We start from the raw sequence: 24,474 nt of genomic DNA, 5'->3' as shown, positions 1-24,474 counted from the left end.
GTGTGCATATGTGTGGGGAGATAACAAATTCTGCAAATGTCTCCAGAAGGGCTTGAGCAAATAATGAACATCCCAAGATTTTGGTTTCCTTTTGCTTGTACTGCGGAATAAGCAATTTTGTAAACAGGAGATTTACTGCACTGGATGGGCAACATTAGTCTCATACCATTTTGTTTGAGCTATTCTGAAAATATTATTTTCAAAGTCAACACTATTTTATACAAAGGTCTGAATCGCTACTAGTGATCATGCTGTATCTGCTATAGTGTGATGTCATACCAAAGTAAGTAATAAGGCAAAAATGTAAGAAGAGAGACATATCAGATATGCATACTATTTTTTTTGGTATATAAGTAGCAAAGTATTTTAGGCATGAGTGCTCTTGAAAAGCAGTGCATAATTCAAAACTTCTATCAGAATGAAATTATAATACAGCTATGAAAAAAGAACTTACACGTCCCCAGTTCCTGATAGATCTGTTCCATTTTCTTCACAACCTTGGAATAAATCTTGCCTATCAAGGAGTTCTTGATATTTCTCCTGGTAATCTATAACAATGGTATTTTTTAAAAATTAGGCGGCATTTCCAAGTTCATTTTAGTCAATATATCCATAGCAAACACTTGCTCATAACAACAAAAACATAAGCTGGTAGCTGTATGGACATCATGACAATTTATTTAGGTACAGTGGGCCCTCCTTATGCATGGATTCAAGCATCCACGGCTTGAAAATATTTTAAAAAATATATAAATTTCAAGTATCAAACCTTGATTTTTCCATTTTATATAAAGGATATCATTTTGCTATGCCATTGTATTTAATGGGAGTTGAGCTGATTTTGTTATTCACGGGGGTTTCTGGAACCAAACCCCAGCAGGATAACAAGGGTCCACTGTATATCATTTCTTTCACTTCATTGCATAATCTTTACTTATCCTGATCTCTGTGTTTCACAGTCATAGGTTCAAAGCACACTGCAGAAATAATCCACTTGATATGGCTTTAATTGCCCTGGCTCAGTGTTAGGGAATCCTGGGAATTGTAGTCTATTGTGGCACCAGAACTCTCTGACAAAGAAGGCTAAATGTCTCAGAAAACTACAGTTCCCAGAATACCCTAGCACTGAGCCAGAGCAGTTAAAGTAGTCTCAAACGCGTTATTTCTGCAGTGTGTTATGGACCATACACAATTCCCTCTAACCAGAGGTTCTAACCCTTTGATCCTCCAGCTGTCTTGGACTTCAGTACCCAGAAGAAATTGCCAGCATGGCCAATGATGACAGAATCTGGGAGATGAAGTTAAAAACATCTGGAGGACCAGAGATTGAGAAATGTTTTTTAAACCAGTGCTGGGTTTGCCCAATCACATGCATGCACTTTTGATCTGTCTATAAGACACAGCTTACTAGAGTATTTTCCTTGCCCAAAAAGAAGATGTTTAGAAAGGTTTACCATGCACTCCAAAGGATGTGATAAAATTAAGCAAATGAGCATGATGGCACAAATTCACACAAAAATAAAAAAGGAGTAGATGAGATTCTGCAAATATTTACTGTATTAGAAGCAATAATGAAAAAAGTCTTATTCAACTCTCTAATTTTTGCTTATCCCTAATAATAATTTGCTAATAATTGAGAAAAATAGCAATAGTTCTACATGCCACTATGTTGATTGCATTATTATGTAGCGTGTTGCAAAAGGTGGCACTAGACTTAATTGTATCATTCTGGGTGAAATAAGGAGCTTCTTGTTGCTTTTCTGTCCATCACGGTTACAGTAAAGTTCTTGGGTAGATTCCAGATAACAGAGAAATCCAATGACAGCATTCTATGAAAAGCCATTAAAATTGTGTGCCTGTAAGTGTGTATAAAATGTAAATCTTAACATTTAACTTCATTAACGAGACAAAAACAAATTGTTGAAGTACCTGGATCTGCTGCAGTGAAAGGCACACCTTCAGATGTGTAAAATGTTGGTTCATTCTAAGATTAAAACACATCTATTAATACGTTTCCACTGATTTCTCATGTTTAGCTTTACATGTATATTCTGATAAAATCTATCTAAAAATATTACCATAAAATAGTTGGGATCATTTTCTGGAGTTGCTTCCCTGTATGTTGAAGTTATATGTACCCTTCCCCAGTTACTTGACCGTAGTTCTACTAGTTTCAGAAGCATATGCTTTACATCTCTGAAACAGACAAAAATACAAAATAAAAATCACTGTTTCCAGTACTAAGGGGAAATTTATTCACACTAATTGCAATCTAAATTAATGGTAGGGGAAAAAACTACTCATTCACAGTTTCTTGGGAATTAAATTTGGAAGCAATCATCATCCACATTTCTCTTAAGAGTTTAAATCTGAGGTCCATACTTTCATCCAACTGATATAAATATAATCTTAATCACCAGTGTGTGTATATATATATATATATATAGTAAATGTGACACAGAGACATTTCAGTGTTTGCATTTGTCAGTTACAGCTCTTTAGATTTATTGCCTGTCCTTCTCTAAAGGTTGAAGGATGAATATCTGGAGCTAGCCAAAATTTATTAGGAAACTTCAAGTTTGTTCAAAATATAGCAGTCAGGTTGTTAATCATGGTAGCATAACAAGTATGCTTCATTTGTGCATATTAATTTAGGTACTTATCCTACACTTTATAAAGCAAAATGATACATATAATGATACACTCTCTTCCATGCCATCATTCTCTGAAGATGTCAGCCACAGATGCTGGCAAAACGTCAGGAATAAACTCTTCTAGAACATGGCCACATAGCCTGAAAAACCCACTAAAAATAATACATATACTGTATCAGAATAATCATTCAGGCTCTGGAACTTCATTACCAGAGAAGTAAGAGTGGTACTTTCCTTGCTATCTTTCTGCAGGCAGGTAAAGACTTTTTTATTTTGGCAGGCCTTAGAAGACTGATATTTCACAGGGAATGATGTAATTTAATAATATTTCACAATATGCTGAATTTTTTGTTTTCTTTTTAATCGTTCATGGTTATAACAGTTTTTTTTATTTTTTATAGCTGAACTATATTTTAAACTTTTTGTATGTTTTATATTTGTATATTTTAGCTATATTTTTTGCTGTAAGCTGCCTTGAATCACAAACTAGTAAAAAAGTGGACAGATATATAAATATAACAACATAATAACTATCATGAAACAGTACAATCAGAACAGCTTTTTTTTTTTTTAACGAATGCAATAGCACTTCTATACTGACTCCTAGGCTGTTTCTAGTACAATCCGAAGTGGTGGTTTTAACTTATAAATCAACCAGTCTCAAGGATAACTTTATTTACTGTATATTATTTATTTTATTTACTTATATCCCGCCTTTCTCCCAATATAAGGTCTCAAGACGGTGAACAGCAAATTTAAAACAATACAATTTAAAAACAGTATAAAAACATTAAAATGTACAAATATAAAATTTAAAAACAATTAAACTATTTTAAAAGTTTAAAAAGTTATGAATTAAAAGGCAACTTTTTAATTTTGTCAGAACTTGCACAAAACTGAGATCTACTGGACACTCTTCTTCAGACAGACTTTCAGAAAAAGGGAGTTCTCTTGAGTTGTCCTCCATTCATGGAATGTCCTCTAACAGATCTTGCAAACTGGTGCTGTCTGTTATCTTTCATATATTAAAATAAAATCAGTCCTGTCCACCCCAATGTCTGATGATTAATTTAATATTGGTTTATAACAGTACAGTGGACTCTTCCTACCCATGGGCGTTTGGTTCTGGTACCCCTCGAGGATGGCAAAAAACATGGACTGTCACATTGCATATTATTCAATGGCAGCAACATGTGAGCAGATGAATCAGCATTGTCACTGAATAATATGGGGTATGGTGATCCACGAGTGGCCAAATCCGCAGATTACCAACTCACCAACAGGATGGGTCCACTGTAGTATTAACTGTTTTTACTGGCTAGCCTATACAGTACTGACAATGGCAATCTTGACCAAACCAGTCCCTAACTAATGGAAATATTATGGAGAACTACTGAGGTGTGTACAAGTTATTCATTTCCCTATAGGATCCTCAAAACACACTTGTGTTGAGGCTCTGCAATGTTCTTTTAAATAAATGTAAAACGAAGAGTCACAAACCGGGCAGTTACAAATTACAAGACTGAACTAGTTGAGAATGGTATTGTTTTACTGTAATTCGTATTGTAGACAATACAATGACAATCCTTAACTAAATAAATGAGCAAAAGCTTTACAAACTGCTCTGTTACTGGTCTATGTACCCCTTAAGAAATAAGCAAGGAATTATTATCACATACAAAGAAAAGTGAAAAAAAAAACCCACTGAATTTCCTACTACCTGCTGCAATTTGCATCCAAGACAACATTTTCAATCTTCTGTATTATATCATTCATATAAGTCTTTCCTTTTTCTTTCCATGCATCTTCCAGTACAGATCCTGTCAACTAGGGAAAGCATGTTATTAACAAAGGCATTTTCAAAAGTGATTTCAAAACCTATTGAAATTTCTATATAATTGGTTGTGTACTGAACCATTTCAAAAGCATTTTCTAACTGATGATGCAGGGGCCTTCAGAGCCATAGAACTGAGGGGTCCAGACTGTATGCTTTTCTAATCATACTACAGTGACTTGCACAAATTTTTCATCCCCACCCCCAGTGCTCTGATCTCTCCACCTTTTGTTCTGTTAAACCTAGAACTGAAATGGATGAAATTGGCACTATAACTGCTCGATGTTCATACAATACTCAACACTGTACAGATGTAAAAATTTAGTGGCATAAACATTAAGTAAGCCAAAACTGGCAATTGTTGGTTGCAACAGCCTCCAGAAGCTACATGTGTGCAATTCCAGTGCCACATGATTCTAGATTAAAATACTTGTTTCTGGAAGGCACCAAAATTTGTTGAAGAGCATATCTAAACAAAGAACATCATGAAGATCAAGAAGCTATCACAAATCTGGGAGAAAGTTGTGAAGAAGTCCCAATTAGGCTTGGGTTGTAAAAAACATTTCCCAAATTAACATGTCTCAGAATTGTTAAATCTACAGTAATTCTGTAAAAGCTGGAGAGATCTGCACCTTAGATGAGAGATAGAATGGATAAGACATCTATCACCCGGATAACTCACAAATCTACGTTTCATAAAAGAGTGGGAAGTAAGTCATTGCTGAATCACATCAATTTCAAAACTCATTCAGAATTTGCAAAAAGGCAAAACAGCAAACCTTTGGGAAAAGGTTCTCTGGTCTACTGAGACTAAAACTAGACTTTTTGACCTTGCCACAAAATACAAGCTAGGTGTTGTGCAAAGCCAACAACTATCATTGTCCCAGCACACCATCTCCATGGTGAAGCATGGTGATGACAGCAACATGGTGGTAATGCCTTTTCTGAGCAGGGACTGGGAAAAGTCAGGACTGGAGGCATGATGGACGGAGCCAAATACAAGACAATTCTGGAGGAAAACCTGTTTCAGTCTGCAAGAGATCTAGAAGTGGAGCAGAGGTTCACCTCTGGAGTAGTTGAAAAACAAGAACCTGAACGTCTTAGAATGGCTCAGTGAAAGCCCAGACCTCAACCTTATTATTATTATACTTTATTTATATAGCATTGTAGATTTACACAGTGCTGTACATACAATCAATAAAATCAATAAAAATGAAACCTGCCAATGTGTACATTCTAGAGGATAATAACAAGTAATAAGACCTGAAAAATGCTGTTCATTAATAGTACCCCTACCAACTTGACATAGCTGGAGTTATATTTACCAAGAAAAATCAGCAAATATAGCAGGATTGATATGCGCAAGAGAGAGACTAATCTAAGAAGACTCACAACTGTAATGGCTGTCCAAAGGTGCTTCATCCAATAGTGATTCACTGGGACAAGTACAATGCAATACTGATTTGGTTTATGTCTTAACTTTTGTACCGCAATAAAAAGATATGTAGCACCTTCTAGTGTTGAGTACCTTGTATAAATTGTGTATAACAATGCCAATTAAACTTATTTCAGCTCCAGACGGTTAATAACAAAATATGGAAAAGGCAAAGGGCGTGAAAACATCTGCAAGGTGCTATGAACTAAGAGATTGTGCAGATCGCCCCTAAGAGGTGGCCTATAGCCACCTCCAGCTGTACTGGATTGAGGTTGTGGCCCCAATCTGGCCTTCCCAGGACGCAAAAAGGAGATGCAAAAAGCAGCTCCATTTGGCACCTTGGAAAGGGTGCTATAGCCATGGCACCGCGGCTTTAAGATGCTCCTTTGCTGTTGCGTGGTGTAAGCGCAGTGCCAGAGGAGCATCATGATCTTGCGTGCCATGTGGAGTGGTGTGCAGCGTCACGCTGCTATGGCGGTGGAGTTGGGGAGTGTGTCATATGGACGCCATACCCCGGCTCCGCCCCCAGGATGGCCTTAATGGCTGGTCTGCACAGCCCTTAAGTTGCGAAGAGAGCACATTTTCATTAATACTTGTTTATCCATAAAAACTAAACATTGCTGGCATCCTTACAATATGTATGTCGCATACTACATCTGCATACATCTTCTTATTCTTCTGTTCAGAACTTTGAATAGTTACTTGCAAAAATGTCCATTAGATATGATTACATGTGGATATATTACAGTCAGAAAGGCTATATAGCATTCTAATGAATACTCATGAATTTTTGAAAAGATTAATCTTAGTTTAAAGAGCTCTGACACTAGTCAGTGGCTTGCCAGTTATGATGCACTTCACAGAAAACTGGTGAAAAACAGTTTTCTTTTCTTTACTAGAAAGCATGCCGTATTTCAATTTTTCAGACTTATTTCCAAGCAAATATGGACAAGATTGTACTCTTAAACTGCCCTTTGAAGGTATCATGCTATCGGACAGAAAAACAAAAGATGTTGTGCTTGTCCATAAGAACAAAACTAAATCAAAGCCCATGGGGAGGGGCACACATTTATTATTTATTATCTCTATGTCCTTTTATTTTACACTTTTGCTCTAAGATGAATTATGATGAATTAACCCTTTTGATCTTCACAACTACTCTATGAAATAGCTTAGTCAGAGACTAACATATTTATCTGTGAAGTTCATGAATGACTGATAATCTCAAACCAGGTTGCTGATCCAAATCCACCTTTTATATGCTATGTTAAGTGACAAAAACCAAGCATCTCTTTAAAGTAATCAGCATCAACAGCATTTTCAAAAACTAGTAAATAAAACCCCAAATAACAAAAAGCTCATACTTTTAGTAGTTTTACTGCACATATTAAATTGTTGTCCACAGGATTAGAAAAAAGAGTGTTTAATAATTCATGAAGTCCAGTCTGAAGAATCTCTGCTCGAGTTACTTGACCTTTAGTTCCTTTAATCTAGAAATATACAAAAATAAACAAATAAAAGTCTGAGCAGTTACAAGATATTAAGATTAGTCCTGTCACTTTAGAACCATTGGCTAATGAACTTTAAAATGTTGGAAGTTATGAATACCCAAGTATCTAGATTTATATTCCCTCATATTAACTGCAAATTAACTGCATATTTCATGGATGATCTAATAGAATGAAGCTATGGAACTTTTCAGGAGTTAAGAACTCTTAATCCACTGTATGCATTTTGATACCACTTGAAAAAAGTAAAAATATCACATAAAATTAAGGCCACAGTCTAATTATTAGCTCCAGCTACAGCAGACCCACTAATCAGTTAAGAACTGGTCAAGTCAATACTTAAGTAAGCTTCACCAATTTAATGAACCTACTCTAGTTGGGATTAACAACTGGTTTTGGTCCTAACTGGTCTATGCTAGTGCTACTTGAACTGGTTGTCCACGGTGGCAAGTTTCCAGAAAAGAAAAAGAAGAAAAACTTGTAGTCAATAGATACAAATATTATGCTGTCCCCTGACTCAATGAGAAAAAAATTACCTGCCAGTCTGTTACATCGGACAGCTTAAGAAACACTGTTCTATAGAACAATGGTCTGCACCATATTTATTTTGGCGGGTTATAGACCGCCGCTTTGAGGCGGTCTGCCGCCGCCATTTGCTCCGTAAGGGAGCCGTCGCAGCCAAACCGCGTGGCTCCGTTACGGAGCAAAAAAGAAGCTCCAAAATGGAGCTTCTTCTTGCGGCGCCTTAATGACGTTGCGAGGCGCCAGGGGCGCATTCGCGACGTCATTAGCGCCGTGACACGTTCGGACGCACAGCGTCCGATACGTAAAGATGGTGGCACCCATATGAACAGGGCGCCGCCATCTTGTACGTATTCTATACGTACTAAATGGCGGTCTGTAACCCGCCCCTGTTAACTTTTGTGTATCTGATCAAAAATTGTTTGAAAATCCAAGGAAATGACTTGTTTGGAACAAAATGGTTAAAAATTTGACCAGATTGAGCATTAGCCCAAGACTAGCAATTGTCAATGAGCCCCAACTTTATAGCCAGGGCTTTTCCCATGAGAGCTTCTACAGAACATTGTAGTTCTTAGATCACTAATGCATGTGCTCACAGCCAAACTGTTTCCACAAACAGAAATACAGTATAGCTCTATATCTATCACACTCAATATATCAGTATATACGTTTCACACTTTTGCCCTGTTTTTATTATAATGTAATGCATGAGTATTAATAGTCTACAAATAATATTCTTGTGGGAACAGGCACACAAAGCAAAACTGACTGCTGATAGCAACAATTCTGGACTATTCTATAATATTTCATTTTCCCCATATGTGGTATTTATATGTGCCTCTCTGAAATTATTTGCATGGAAGGATGTATTGTCAGAGGTAATTTTAAATATCAGTAATAACAGTAATTTTTAGTAATAACAGTAAAAATACTTTAAGAAGAAGGGAAGCAGAAACTAACGCTGAAGCTTAACCTCTTTGTAGTAAGTCAGGTTAGCTATTTTCCATTCTCTGCAAGTTTTCTATCTGCTATCAATAAATCAGCAGAATACTCCTCTTTCATTTTAGTTAGGAAGTCAACCCAAAAGTCATAACATAACTCTTTGGTATGTTTTTTTGAAAGAGAGGTCACAAACTTATTAATACATTATATTTTTACAGATACCTTTACAGAACTAAAGCTACATTTTCTAGTCTTTGTAATTCATGCTACTAAAGTATAATAGCTTGTTTCCTGACCCACTGTGCTGCAATACTTGCCTTTAAGATCAGAGAGCTGATACACTGGCCAATACAGTGTTCAGGGTTGGAGATATATATATATATATATATATATATATATATGCGCACTACCACTGGTAATCATAAATTCTAAGAATAATATCTAAGCATTCCTTCAGGACATTCCAGGACATTCCTTGATCTGTACTGACTTCGAAAGACTCTAGCAATTTTTAAAAAAATATATGATGGAAAAAGATGCTAACAATATTGTGTTCAAACTCCATAGTAGGAAATGAGCAAGTATAATGAGTTAGGCATCTATCAATGATTAAAATAAATAAAATGGGGTGCTTCTAGATTTTTCTTTATCATGGAAGACCCACGTGATTTCAGACTGCTGTTTATTAGCTTTGGATGATACACCAACTGTTGATATTCTTTGATATGGATTGAGGGCCTGGACAGATGGGCGGCATCCAGCCACCCCTTTAATGGCCGGATCGGTGCTGCAGTGCTGATCTGGCCTCTAGGGAGCACAAAAAAGAGCCAGAAAAACTCTGAAGGGCGTCATAGGCACGGCAGCATGGCTTTCTGACGTCCTTTTGGCGCTGCGTTGTCTAGATGCAGCACCAGGGCCTAGTCATCTAGAAGGGCGTGCGGCATCATGACATGATGGGGGCAGAGTCACGGTGTCCAGCATGTGGACACTGCACCGTGGCCCTGCTTACAGGCCTAAGTATGGCTGCAGTGGTGTAGGTACTGGTAACCTCAAGGCTGGACTACTACTGCTAATTATCTCTAAGGCTGCATCCACACTGGAGAGATAATCCGATTTGCCACCACTTTATCTGCCAGGGCTCAATGCTATGGAATTCTGGAAAGTGTAGTTAGTTGTGGCACCAGAGCAGAGCTCATTAAATGTCTGGTTGTTATAAATTTTGAAAAATTATTTTAACTTAGACAGAAAACCTTTTTACCTCTAGATTTAGATAAAGTTCAGCTAAAAATAGCACAAATGCATGAAATCTTTTTCGTGTAGCTTCATCTCCCTTTGCTGCTTCATCTCTATTTTCATACTCTTTTCGGCACCTAAAAAGGAAAGCCTGAGTCACGATTTTGTTTTACTATTATATTTAAAACATGTTCCAGTTTTTGCTATTAAAAACACCTACTTAAGATAAAAATACTGAGTAAAAACATAGAGCTATAAATAGATACTAAGGGGCAATAAGCAAATGACTGATACACAGAAAAGAAAATTAATTACATATCCAGGATTTCAAGTAATGAATGGACCTGGGCATGATCCAACCAATTAAATGAATCATTCATACTCTCTACTGCTGGGGTAGGCAACTGTAGAAGACTGGGGTGGTTGGGGTAGATCTACCCTTCGGAAGACCGCAGCCACACCTGTTCCCCACTCTACCAGTTTCCTGGGGTCTGTCACATTCTAGTGCTAAGTTAGGGAGACTGTGGCCCTCTAAAGATGTTGTTATATTCCAATACTCATCAGCCTTGCTACTTGGACAATGATCAGGAGTGATGAGAGGTGTAGTCTAACATCTGGAGGGCCATGGGCTGTGGTGGAGCTACATGCACAGGTACCTACCACTGAGTTTCATGAAGCAATGTGTGATAAACTATCCAGAACACAACTGTGAACAAACAAAACTTGAGATCACTTATCTTGTGTCCCTTTTGACTTTAAATGACCCACTGTCATTCACTCATGAAGGAAGAATATGCCCTCTGCCTCTAGAAATGTGTCTTTTTGTGTGTGCATACTATATGCACACATGCATTTAATAGTCTAACTGTAAACTAAAAGAAAAGCTGAGAGGGCTAACAAACAGGTTCAATTTTCCCCCCTACATACATATGTATGGAATATACACAGGTTGAATGAAGGTTTGTTGGCTGACATTGTGTCAGCATGTTCTCCAATGAAATCTGGGAAGGCATCTACCATGACATTGAAGCTGAAACACCAGACACAGCAGCAGAAATAAGAAGCAGATATATGGACAGGTTGTTCACTGGTAACTGTAGTTTTTCAAGTGGTCATCTGGGAACTCACACAAGTGGGGTTATCTGCATCTGTGCCGTCCAACATTCAGAACCTTCTAGAGCAATTATGCCAGTGTTTAAGTAGTCACCTCGCCCACTCCCCATGTGCCTACCCAGTGCGCTTCCTGTCTAAACCATCAGTTTCCTGAACACTGAAGCAGCAGCCAAGGGTCTAAGGAGGAGCAGAATACAATGAGGGGAGGATGTGCGGGGTTGTGTAAATTCTTGAATTACCACTCTACAGTTATGGGTGAGGAACCTGTCCTCCTCCTTCGTGGACTTTGTGACTCATGCAAATGGGAGACTAAAAAGCTACTAGCCAAAGGAAGCAGGAGTATCATGCAAGACAAAAGAACAGCATAGCTGTCTCAAAACTGACTTTAGACCTGGACCCTGCATCCATTATCTCATGGGAGATGAAGGTCAAACACTGTGACCATGCAGCTGCTCAGCAAATATACTCCAAAGGAACACTTCTTAGAAAGGTAGATGACGTAGCCACAGCCTTGGTAGAGTGGCTGCACACTCAAGCCCTGTCTGGCAAGTTCATAGGCCAGGTGAATGCTGGAAATGACCCAATTTGAAAGGAGCTGCAAAGATACTGGCAGTCCTTTCTTCCTGAAGGAGTAGCAGACAAAGTCTCTGGGACTTGCAGAAAGTTGCAGTTCTGTTCACATAAAAGGCTAGTGGCCACCTAATATCATCATCATCATCATCGTCGTCGTCGTCGTCGTCGTTGTTATGTTTATTTATATCCCACCTTCCTCCCAGTACAGGGACACAAGGCAACAAAGGGCATGTTCCAAATCTGAGGTTGGATTGTGCATCAGTGCAGGCAACACAATACCCCAATTCTTGTGTAAAGCTGTCACTATGTTTGGTGGAAAGGAGATTCTAACCTAAGAACCACCTTTCTCCTATGAAACCAGAGCTAAGGCAGATCTGTGTTAAGGGCACAAAGCTCTTCTGCCCTTCTGGGGAAAGTCGTCTTCTAGGTAAGTAGACAAACATTGCAAGATGCCATTAGCTTAAAGGATTTCCTGGACAGTTGGGAAAGAATCAACTCCAAGCTCCATTGAGGTGTTAAACATGACACTGGAGGATGATAGTTCATGTAATCCTTTAGGAAACTTTTAACCAGTAGTTTCTGTAAACAGGAGGGCTTGCCAATGATCTGCAAGTTAAATGAAGGTTCTGAACAATGTATCCAGCAGGCATAGATAAACCCACTCGCATGACTCACAGGGACCATGAAGAATTATATTTACGTTTTACTTTTTCCTCAACCAAAAATCACACCATGCTAAAAAATTCTAAGATGTAAAGTGACCAAAAAGTGACAAAGAGTATTAGTTTTGTAAAAAATAAAACTGTTGTGAATGCCCGTTGGGCAATCTCTCCTGAAATCATCTGTTGGAAGACCACAAAAGAAGACCAATCCTTTTGATATGAGAACTTGCCATCCAACACATACTCACCTGTGAAGCAATAACTGTCTGAAGGTACCACTTTGTGGATTAATTGTGAGATGATGAGAAAGGTAATTGCACAGCCTTGCACCCATGTATGAAAAATTTGGGACAGATGTAGCCTTAAAACAAAAGAACAATTGTAATTATAAAAAACAAAACAATGTGTTTTTGTAGGAAGTCAGGATTTTGAATTATCTGAAACATATTGCTGGAACACACCACAAGAATTTCAATTGAACAGTCTTAAACGCACTAATTGGCTTTTAAGGATCCCATGAGAGCCCATTTGCCAGGCCTCCACTAAAGACTTAGGAAATCTGAATTTTATTGAAATGTATACCTTACATTTACCTTTCTTGGTCACAAACACCCACTGGGTGACCTTTGGCAAGTCAGACTCGAGAGAGCAGCATTCAACCCCCTCTGAATAAATTCGCCAAGAAAACCTTGTGATAGGGGCACCTTAGGGTTGCTATAGGTTGGAAACAACTTGAAGGCACACAACAACAACATCCCTTACATGTAACATCTAAATGCCCAAGCCAGCTAGCATATAATAAAACATATAAACCAAAATCTGTTGAATGCTTGTTGCTGGAGATAAACTGCCACCACAGGAGACTAGAAGCAGAACTCTACCTCCCTCTCAGGTTAGCAGATATGCAGCAAGACATTTATCTCACAGTGTCAGGGAGAACCCCCCCAAAAAACATATCCAGAATCTCTCTAGATTATATATTCACATCTTCGTACGAAAAAGGGGCACAGGACAAAGAGGGCTAATGCCTCTTCCAAGTCTTTCCACCAATATAATTTCATAGGCAGAATATCAAGTCAAGAATATTAAGTATCACGAAAATAACATAGGGATTCTATCTTGCATACTGTAGCTTTTTTTCTTTCCTAGAAAGAGAATAACAATTTATTTTTAAAAGGACATATCCTACTGTTATTTTCTCATGCCAACCTGTTGATTAGAAGTGGTTGACAGTCTGTTCAGACAATGAAGAGTCCTCTGGGAGAACACATAATTAAGTGTGCACCCTTTTCCTTTTATCTATTCTAAGCAATTTGGGAGAGAATTTTGCCATCTGTACTACTTCAAGCCCCTTATTTTTCTAAGTTTCTTTCTGAAACCACAAAGCCACATCACTGCTAACCTTCATGAATGGAAAAGGGGGAAAGGTAATACAGAGACAACTGTCTCTGGAAATCTTTAATGAGGAGCACAGTTGGCATTGAAAGATACAAAAAGTATGTCTAGCTCTTGGTTTTCTCACAGTTTGTGAGAACTCAGATGCATAACATTCAGAATTTTTAGAATTTTTTCAAGAGTGTGTCCTTGAGAATATAGTTATTGCTTTGCTCACTGTAAATTCAGGCAACCTTGACTGTAAATCCAAAACTGTCGGGCAGCATACTGGTGATAGGCATGGCTAAAGCCAGCAGTGAATGGTAAGAGCCAAAAATAGGAAAGTCTGTGCCTCTACCTTCTCAGCTGGTATAGTCCTGATCTAGAATTTCCTTGCCAAACAACGCAGACTAAGTGAAATCTTGTGTCTACATACTTAGGAATAAAGCTGACTCACTGACCATAGTGATTCATACTTTTGTGGCTTCTGTAAAGAATGAGAGTTCATGTGTTCTATCAAGAAAAGATCAAGCAACTGTAACCCTCCGATGTTATTAGACTGTAACTTTAATCAATCCTAGGTAGCAGACTCAAGTGTTAGGGATTATGTCAGGGCAGTAAAGTTAAAATACAGAAGTAGGCACAGCTGCATTAAGAAATGAATGGCTTAAATGAAAAAAATGGGTAGAAATTTTCTCTCTTATATCTAAAAAGTTATACTGTATTTAAACTTCTTAGTGAATTAATAATAATAATAATAATAATAATAATAATAATATGTTTTATTTATATACCACTATTCCAAAGATCATAGCGGTGAACAGCAAGTAAGCTAATTTGCCCCCAACAGTCTGGTTACTCATTTTAGCGACCTTGGAAGGATGCAAGCCTGAGTCGAGCTTGGGTCCTTTTGCTGGTCTTGAACTCACAACCTTGTGGTTTCGAGTGAATGGCTGCAGTACAGGCATTTAACCACTGCGCCACCAGGGCTCCTATAATTGTTATGTACCACAGTTTAAGTTCTGCTATAACACAATAGTTGTGTTCCTAAAAAACCCTGCATTTTATAGAAATTTGCAGTCTAAAAATTAAAGGACTTATGGGAAAAATAGGGTTAGGTGCAGATCTCAAAAAACGATTACTCGTATCTAAGCTATTTATTGACCTTATCACAAACTTTAATCTGCTGATAATAAAATAAAATTGGCTGGGTCTCAGGAGTTTCTTTGCATGCATGCATATCTGTTGCCACCACCTGCTTCTCCTCTGCTTCTGCACAGACACACAACATTTAGCTAGGAGTAGGCTCTCAGAAGAAGCAACAGTGAAGCTACACATCCTCACATTGCAGGAGTCAGTGTTCTACATTACTACTGCTCCTAAGAGCCTATGCCTAGCCAAGTGTTGTATATTTGTGCAGCAGCAACAGTGGAGGCAGCTGGATGGTCTCAAGAAAATGTGTCTGGTAGTAGTGGTTTGTGACCAAAGGTTTGGAGGTGGAGGAGGAAAGAACTAGGACTCTGGTGGGAAATGAAGTGGTAGAATAGAAAGGACAGGGTGCACAGAGTGGTGATAAGCATTAGTCAGACCCAAGAAATTGCCTTGTGGAAGGGCAAGTTCACATTCTATGAATAGTGCCCCTCTATTAATTAATCACATCATTGATAATTTGCATTGTAAAAACACTCATTATAGGTTTGCCATAATTGTCCACTAAAACCTGGGACAAAACGTAGGACAAAATCTAGACCAAACTGTAGGACAACTGCAGAACAAAAGGTCCTCCATTTTTCTTAAATGTCCTACATTTTGGGCTGAGTTTTGACCTGCAGTTGTCCTACAGTTTGGTCTAGATTTTGTCCTACATTTTGTCCCGGGTTTTAGTGGACAATTATGGCAATTGTCCACTAAATTATAGCAGAATTATAGCAGAATTGACTGTACTTACATACTAAGACCTACTTGTTCTCATGTAAATTTCAAAATTAACTTTGGAAACAATATAGGAATTTATTTCTCTAAAACAAGAATGTATAAATCCATTTGATTAACAAAAAATGGCTTAGTGATACTACAGAATATTTTGCAACCTGGTTGCATAAATGCTTAAGTTTGGTATAATTTGTTTATAGTTAATTTCTCCATACTTTAAGCATGCTGCTGGTGGTGGGGACCTTTAGTCAGAGTACTAGAAAAGGGGAACCAGCAGCCTTTAGGACCATGGTGGGGATGAAGGTTGTGCAAAACTTATTTTCAGGGTCCCTTAAAACCACCACAAGGCCAGCACAAGTGAGAAGCTTCTTGGTTGCTGCTCCCAAGGTGACTGGGTGTAAAAAGAACAGCGCCTGAGATTGGCTGTTTTGAATTTGCAGTAGAACAGTAGACCTGACTAAGGCTAAGAGAGTGTGATTTGCCCAAGGTCACCCAGTGGGTTTACATTGTTTAGCCAGGATTTATCAGCTTGGTAGATGAAGGGAATGCTGTGGATATAGTATATCTTGATTTCAGTAAGGCCTTTGACAAGGTTTCCCATGACATTCTTGCAAACAAGCTTGTAAAATGTGGGCTAGACAAGGTAACTGTTACATGGATTTGGAATTGGCTGACTGGCCAAACCCAAAGAGTGCTCAACAATGGCTCCTTTTCATCCTGGAGAGAAGTGACCAGTGGGGTCCCACAGGGCTCTGTCCTGGGCCCAGTGCTATTCAACATCTTTATCAATGACTTGAATGACAGAATTGGGGGCATACTTACAAAATTTGCAGATGACACCAAATTAAGAGGAATAGCTAATACCCCTGAGGACAGGATCAAAATTCAAAGTGACCCGAATAGACTAGAAAGCTGGGCCAAAGCTAACAAAATGAAATTCAACACGGAGAAATGTAAGGTACTGCACTAGGGCAGAAAAATGAAATGCACAGATATAGGATGGGTGACACCTGGCAGAATGAAACTATGTGTGAAAGGGATCTTGGAGTCCAAGTAGACCACAAGTTGAACATGAGTCAACAGTGTGATGCGACACCTAAAAAGGCCAATGCAATTTTAGGCTGCATCAATAAAAGTATAGTGTCTAGAGCAAGAGAAGTAATAGTGCCACTGTACTCTGCTTTGGTCAGGCCCCACCTGGAATATTGTGTCCAGTTCTGGGCACCACAATTTAAAAAGGACATTGAGAAACTGGAGCGTGTCCAAAGGAGGGTGACTAAAACGGTGAAGGGTCTGGAAACCATGTCCTATGAGGAACAACTAAGGGAGCTGGGGATGGTTAGCCTGGAGAAAAGAAGGTTAAGAGGTGATATGATAGCCCTATTTAAATATTTGAAGGGATGTCATATTCAGGCGGGAGCAAGCTTGTTTTCTGCTGCTCCAGAGAACAGGACCCGGAACAATGGATGCAAGCTGCAGGAAAAGAGATTCCACCTCAACATTAGGAGGAACTTCCTGACAGTAAGGGCTGTTTGACAGTGGAACACACTCCCTCAGAGTGTAGTGGAGTCTCCTTTTTTGGAGGTCTTTAAGCAGAGGCTGGATGGCCATCTGTCGGGGATGCTTTGATTGAGATTTCCTGCATGGCAGGGGGTTGGACTGAATGGCCCTTGTGGTCTCTTCCCACTCTACGATTCTATGATACTGTTTTGAAAGTATAAGACTCACTGGTTTACTAAATTATTTTATTGTTGAGCAAAATATGAGACTAGGGGGCTAATATTTTCTTGTTGTAACAGAATCATTGCATTTTAAAGTCTTTCCTAAACTTTCAAGTACTTCAGTCTACTCTTAGGAAGAAAACAAAGTGGAACAATAGAAATACCCAGTCTCACATTTAATTCTTGTAACAAAAATGTAAGTATCTCAAAAGTCTTTCAGAATTATACTGCAAAACACACAGGCCAATTTCATATTAAGCTAAATTTAAGGCAAACAGAGTGAATGTGAATGCTTTGCAGCTTAGTGTTCAAAGCCACACTCTTTTCTCTTACTATGTTAAAGTTATATGGAAAAGCTATATTCTCAGTATATACAACTAATATTCAAATCCTTGAAAACTCCATCTCAGTCCTTTATTCACTTTAAAAGAATGCATTGATAAATTCAATTATGATGTCAGAAATTCACCAAAATTGCTTTTACATATAAAATGTTCACCTGTCAATTACATTCAGGCACAGGTGCACGGTTACCTGTTGGTAAATGAGTTCAACCAGTTCTTGTAATGCTTCATCTGTAGTAACAGAACCATTTATAGTTTCTGAAAAATGTGCTATTTCAGTTTCAAAGCAAGCTGGCTGTTCTGCAAGGTGGCTTAGAAAGTCCTGCACATATTCCGTTAGCGTTGGATTGCCACCATTACCATCTTCCAAAGAAGATTCCTGAAAGTAAATATAGGCAACAAACTTAAAATCATCATCTTCCTATTTATGACTATTCCTATGCTGTGCATATGTAAAATTTGAGGACCAAACTATAATAGATACTTCTACTGTGCTGTTTTCTTGTCCAGACATGACTGATACCTATGATTGAAAAACTGCACAGCACTGCGAAACAACAAATATTACTGCAAATGGAACAGTTTAAAAGAGTCTCGGGTGATATGCTACATGCCCTCAACATTTAAGGCTTGGCCAGATGATGTTGCAATTGTTTCAGACACTCACAGAGGCACTGGTGATTGCTGCACAATGTGATTTTTCCTCGGCATGTTTAGTCAACTTTTGTAAAGATTCTCTAGCATATAGCATCAGAGGGCTGAATATTATTCTGCAATTTCACCGACAGAATTGCTTCCATCTGTGGAACTAGGAGGGAGGGGGACATTCCCTGTTCTAGTTATCCATGGACTGTCGTAATCTACTCCAGGGAGTTATAAATCCTTTGGAGCAGATTTTTGGGTGGCATACTGGGCTGGCAGATAAGGGGGAAGAAAAAAAAGTGTTAGTGGATTTTCTTTTTTGTGGGTGTTTCAGGTGATGTGGCCATGTTCTGGAAGAGTTTATTCCTGATGTTTTGCCAGCATCTGTGGCTGGCATCTTCTCTGAACAGATGGACAGCTGTTCACCTTTCCCCTGATACCTTTTCTCGTTGCTTTTCATCCTAGGTTTGAATAGCATAGGATACATGCTTTATTACTACTGTATTAAATGTTTAATATTTTGTGTCTGTTGTACTGCATTTCATTTAGGAAACAAGTCTGAGATGACCTTTATGCTTAAAGATGAGTTTAACAAACACACATATCTGTATTCACAGATTGAAAAGCAGTTCCAGTGGGGTGTGAGAGGCCTGATATAAAGGGCGGAGCAACCCTTATGCCTGTTTACTTAAACTGAAGCTTGTACTCTTGGAAGCATCTTTATTTTAAAAAGTAAAGGGGAAAAAAGGGAAAATTACAGTTATAAGTTAACACTCAGCCTGACGCTCAAAAAACCTACAGTTTAACTGTTAACTATGGGCCTTAACACAAAACAGTACACTTTTAATTGAAGGGAACATTGCTAAGCTTGCAAAACCAGAACAGAATGCTTTTTCCTAAGTAAGAATTCAATCTTCCACCTAACTCATCCATTTCCTTCAGTGTTAAACAAACCTCAGAGCTAAGGGGATAAGCATGGGAAATGAGAGATTAGGGGAAACATCAAGTGTTCAAAGTTAATAACAGCATGTCAAAAGGTCACAGCTTGATAAACTGTGGCAGACATGTTCCACTGAACATGTCATGTCACATCTGCAGGAGACCATTAAGTATTGAGGGAGAAAAAATTCACAGTAATTTCCCCACCTACATTACTTGATCCCACCAGTGCTACATGTAGCATCAATGAGGCCCTGACATAGAAGGGCTAGGTTAACTTTATATATAAATACATTAGAAATAATGTATACATACATTATATATGATTTTAAAAAACAAAACAAAACAAAACAACCTATGCATGTCACTAGTAAAAGGTTTCAAACTGTCCTCAAAGCATTTTCTTAGAAAATTCAATACCTCAACAGACTAGGTGGCCTAGCTGATTACTTATAAACACAGAAGATGGAACACGCGTTCCCTCCTGTTGTTGCTCCAGAGAGGAAGTCTAAGATAAGTGGGTTTCAAATTACAAGAAAATATATTGTGACATAAACATTAGGATGAACTTTCAGATGGGAAGAACTATACCACAGGCGAAAGTGTAGGTTCCTATTCATTGGAGGTTTTTAAACAGAGACTAGATGGCCATCTGTCAGGGATGTTTAGCTAATGCAATGGCAAGAGGTTAGTCTGGATGACTCTTGTAGAGAGATCTTGTAACACCTTTGAAACTAAATGAAAGAAAGAATTTGGCAGCATGAGTTTTCATAGTCTTAAATCTACTTCCTCAGATGCAGATGCATAGATGAACCCCTGGTGCTACTGTACTTCCAGCTCTATGATTCTATAAAGAAACTATAAAAGATAGCAATTCAATTGTAATTAATTATTTAATTAATATGCCACTTTTCTCCCAGAAAGGGACCCTGGGCAGAAGGCAATTTCTTAGCGAATATAGAAAACAGATCTCTACAACACCAATGGAAATATCTAGGACTAAATGGTGTGGCTTCAGAGATCAATGCCATCTCTTCCAAGCATAGTTAACTAATATATTTGCCTAAACTGCTTGGGAATGGACAAGAAAGAAAGAAAGAAAATGTTAAGTACTTACTGTAAGATTAGAACTATATCCTGAGGGATAAAACTCAGGTGCATTCACTGATAGCTTTGACTTTACCACTGGAGATCTAGCTGTTGCAGAGCCTGGAACAGATGTAGCTTTTGCCTGTTCTGAGAAATGGTTTAAAATCCATTAAATACCTGAACATTTTAATAAAGCTTGCATTAGTCAGAAAACAATAAAAATCTGTTTATCTCTTATACTGTAAACATATTTTGATAGAAAATATATAATCGTGGCATTTTAAGATTACCAGCTAGACAAATAAATGTGAATTTAACTCATGTCCAAAACCACAGCAGAAATAATCCAGTTTGAGACTGTTTTACCTGCTCTGGATCAAAGCTACAGAATTATGGGAATTGAGACATTTAGCCTTCTCTGTCAGAGAGCTCTGGTGCCACAATAAAATACAATTCCCAGGATTCATTAGCACTGAGCCAGGGCAGTTAAAGCACTCTCAAACTGGATTATTTCTGTAGTGTGATTTGGACCTCAGATATACAATTTTAAGAGCCAGCGCAGTGTAGCAAACATTGAACTACGACTCTGGAGACCAAAGTTTCAATTTCCATTTGGCCATGGAAACCTGCAGAGTGTCCCTGAGCAAGTCATATGCTCTCAGCCTCAGAAGGACACAAAGGCACCACCTGAACAAATATTGCCTAGAAAATTCTGTGCCTTAGGATCACCATAAGTCAGAAATGACTTGAAGGTACATAATAATACCATTTTAAATACATGAATGAACCGGAAGTATATATCATTTATTACACTCTTATACAGCATTAGGATAGGATATTTTAATCTCCAGAGTCACATTTGATTGCAGAATCTACACAGAGGTCAACATCCTGTGTAGGAATTCTGCAGCACTAACACTTGTACTGTTGCAGTTTCACCAAATTCAGTCACTTGCTATGTGTATTTTTTCCCCTATTGATAAAAAAAGGAGGGGATAAAAATACCCAAATAAAGCTATTTCTTTCTGCCATTGGAATACTTTCCCAAACAATGTAATGTAATGGGATGAAAAATGTCCCATTATGTTCTTCAGCAAACCATGATGCAGCAAAACAAAAATGACATGCTCTGATTGTCAGCAGGCTGTATCTACTCAGGAAAAACCAGCTTTTCCACGGGGGGGGGGGGGGGGGGGGGAGACTGAAATTCTCTGATGAAATATTCTACACTAGAAGTGTTTTTTATTTTATGTAATTTTATTTTGCTTTCATTTCATCTTATGTTTACTGCCTTTGGTTATTTAGGTGGAAAACATTTGATTTTGCTCATTTTGATTTTTGGATGTTTTGCATTCTACCATACTGTAAAAATGGAAAAGGGAGTAAAGGATGATCATATGCAAGGCGTAACCTCAGAATAAAATAAAATAAAATAAAATAAAAACAACCTACACAGAAAATCCAATCAGTCACTGACAGTCTGAGAAACTCTAGATAACAGAGGCTTGGATGGCCATCTCTCAGGAATGGTTTAGCTGTGGGGTTGGATTAATGGACTTGGGGTAAAATCTGCATTTTATTGACATTACTAATTCCTTAATCTTTCTAAAGTATTAAGGAATTCATAATGTCAATAAAATTCATATCATACAATTTGAGGTACCTCAGGGCCATTAGGCCAACCCCACAACTAAACTATTCCTGAGAGATGGCCCTCCAGCTCCTGTTTAAACTAATGAGCAATTATTATTACCACTGGACTGGCTGTGGTACTGAAATGGGGAATTGTACCAGTCTCACACTAGATCAAATTGTTATTGCCTGGATTTCAACCTCATCTTCTCCACAATCTCAAGAAAATCACTCACAGATTTACAAAACCCATTTCTTTGTCACTCATTAACTAAATGGAAAAATACATGTTTTTACTCCTTATCCCTTCCTTTTGAGGCCTTTCTTACTGCATCCAGGTTTCACATACCAAATAAATTTAATCAGTTCAAAGAATGGAAAGATCAAGGATACCACATGCAAGACCTAATTATGGGTAGAAACTCTAAAACTAAGGAATCACTTTCCATTCAACTGCAACATATTAAAACTACAGTAGTCCCTTCCCTGACGCAGGGATCCATTTCGGACCTAAGGGAAATTCTGTGTATGCTTGAGCCCCATTAAAGATAATGGGGCTTGTGCCTGCGGCAGTGCACAATATCACGTGCACCACTGTTTTTTCTGGCTGGTACTGAACTCACAACCTTGTGATTTGTCTCCATTTTTGGTCCCCTCCCCTTTATAAATCCAGATCATCTAAGACAAAAGAAGAAATACTTAAAACAATTCACAAATGCTATTTCACTCGCATCAATTATCAAGAGCACCTAAAATGTCCCACCATCGTGCCAGAAGGGTTGCAAACAGACTAGCTCCAATCTCCTTATGTCAGTGGTTCCCAACCTGTGGGTTGGGACCCCTTTGGGAGTCGAATGATCCTTTCATGGGGGTCGCCTGAGAGCATTGGAAAACACCTATTTAATTACAGTTAATGAAGCAGCAATGAAAATAATTTCATGGGTTTGGGTCACCACAACATGAGGAACTGTATTAAAGGATTGTGGCATTAGGAAGGTTGGGAACCACTGCCTTATGTGGATAGAATGTCCTAAAGTTAGAACTCTTTGGACAGTGGTCATAAACCAGATCTCACTTATCACTAAACAAACCATCCATTTTTTCCTGCACTTTGGTTACTCCATCTATATCCCAAAGAAAACAGTGCTCTGAAAAATAGAAACCTTATTGCCTTCATTTTGGCTGCTGCAAAAAATGAAATAGATGCTCGTTGGAAGACGGGAGATTTAACTCTAGAAAAATTATGTACTAGAGTTTGGGATAAATGGTTACTTGAACAGCCTTCCTACACCATCAATTCTTGTAATGGTAAAAAGAAATCACACTCCTTTTATGAGGACTGGTAAACTCTTATTATGTTACCGCTACCTCACGTTTGCCCAAACCACCATCATGAACTGTTGACTTATGGAGAGACACTTTCTGCTTGAACCCAATCCCATCATGAAAGGCTTCCTCAGTGAACTTCTGTGTTCATCCTAAAAGTACAATGCTATCCAGATAACTACTCTAATGGAATTGTTTGTTAAGCGTCCCTTATATGTGTTAACTCATAACCTAAACCTGCTTGTACATGTTGCTGTTGCTATTGATTTAATATTCTTTGTGATATTAAAAATAAATAAAAAATTTTAAAATAAAAATAACTTAAAAGAAAGCACCGAAATCCATGCGCCACACAAGGATTTGATGCTAGTATGATTTGATACTGTTGTTGTTGAGTGCCTTCAAGTTGTTTCCAGCATATGGCAACCCTAATGTGAACCTAACAGAGGGTTTTCTTGGCATGTTTCTTCAGAAAGGGTTTGCTATTGCCATCCTCTCAGGCTGAAAGAGTGTGATTTGCCCAGGGTCAGCCAGCAGATTTCATGGCTGAATGGGGGATTTGAATCTTGGTCTCCAGAGCTGTAGTCAATGCTCAAACAACTACGCCACATTGGCTCCTTTTCACTTTTACTGGGCCACCCAAAATGCATGTGTATTTTGGGTGGCTCAATAAAGGTATTGCTGTTTTGGGAATTTTGGAGGTTATTGTACTTTGCTGCATGTCCAACATGGCTAACTCAGGATGAGTTCACTACCATGTGTAAATGCCAAGATATGATCACTGCCATGTGTGTGGCCTTTCCCTGGCAAGGCTCCTATGCCTTGCAAGCTGAGATGTTGTGGACAGGAATTTAGCAGGGAGAGCTTTTCCGGTTGTTTACACCATGCTGGCTCTCATGGTTTCATGCTATGATGCCAGTGACACAAATAAAACATTTTACTGATATGTATGCTACAGAAGGACACAAGCTTGCACCTTTTTCAATAGTAGTAATAGTA

At 38.3% G+C, this 24,474-nt stretch overlaps 1 protein-coding gene across 2 annotated transcripts in view; it reads right to left on the bottom strand.

The window, feature by feature from the left end:
• PAIP1 (poly(A) binding protein interacting protein 1) overlaps nucleotides 1-24,474 on the bottom strand; it is a 29,915-nt gene that overhangs the window by 3,059 nt on the left and 2,382 nt on the right. The window contains exons 2-10 of one of the 2 annotated variants that reach the window (XM_089495859.1): nucleotides 20,546-20,664; nucleotides 18,038-18,226; nucleotides 12,725-12,837; nucleotides 10,154-10,265; nucleotides 7,288-7,413; nucleotides 4,375-4,481; nucleotides 2,079-2,196; nucleotides 1,930-1,984; nucleotides 455-548 (exon numbers count right to left, since the gene is read on the bottom strand). In XM_089495859.1, coding sequence (XP_089351985.1) covers nucleotides 455-548; nucleotides 1,930-1,984; nucleotides 2,079-2,196; nucleotides 4,375-4,481; nucleotides 7,288-7,413; nucleotides 10,154-10,265; nucleotides 12,725-12,837; nucleotides 18,038-18,226; nucleotides 20,546-20,664 — 1,033 coding nt within the window. The remainder of the gene's footprint in view (nucleotides 1-454; nucleotides 549-1,929; nucleotides 1,985-2,078; nucleotides 2,197-4,374; nucleotides 4,482-7,287; nucleotides 7,414-10,153; nucleotides 10,266-12,724; nucleotides 12,838-18,037; nucleotides 18,227-20,545; nucleotides 20,665-24,474) is intronic. The other variant, XM_089495862.1, reaches the window with a different exon arrangement.

This window comes from Sceloporus occidentalis, unplaced genomic scaffold (genome assembly GCF_023333645.1).
Source record: "Sceloporus occidentalis isolate IW3139 unplaced genomic scaffold, rSceOcc1.0.p SCAF_1, whole genome shotgun sequence".
Taxonomy (NCBI): domain Eukaryota; kingdom Metazoa; phylum Chordata; class Lepidosauria; order Squamata; family Phrynosomatidae; genus Sceloporus; species Sceloporus occidentalis.
Note: the sequence above shows the minus strand (reverse complement) of the source record. Positions and strands in the feature narration are given on the sequence as shown.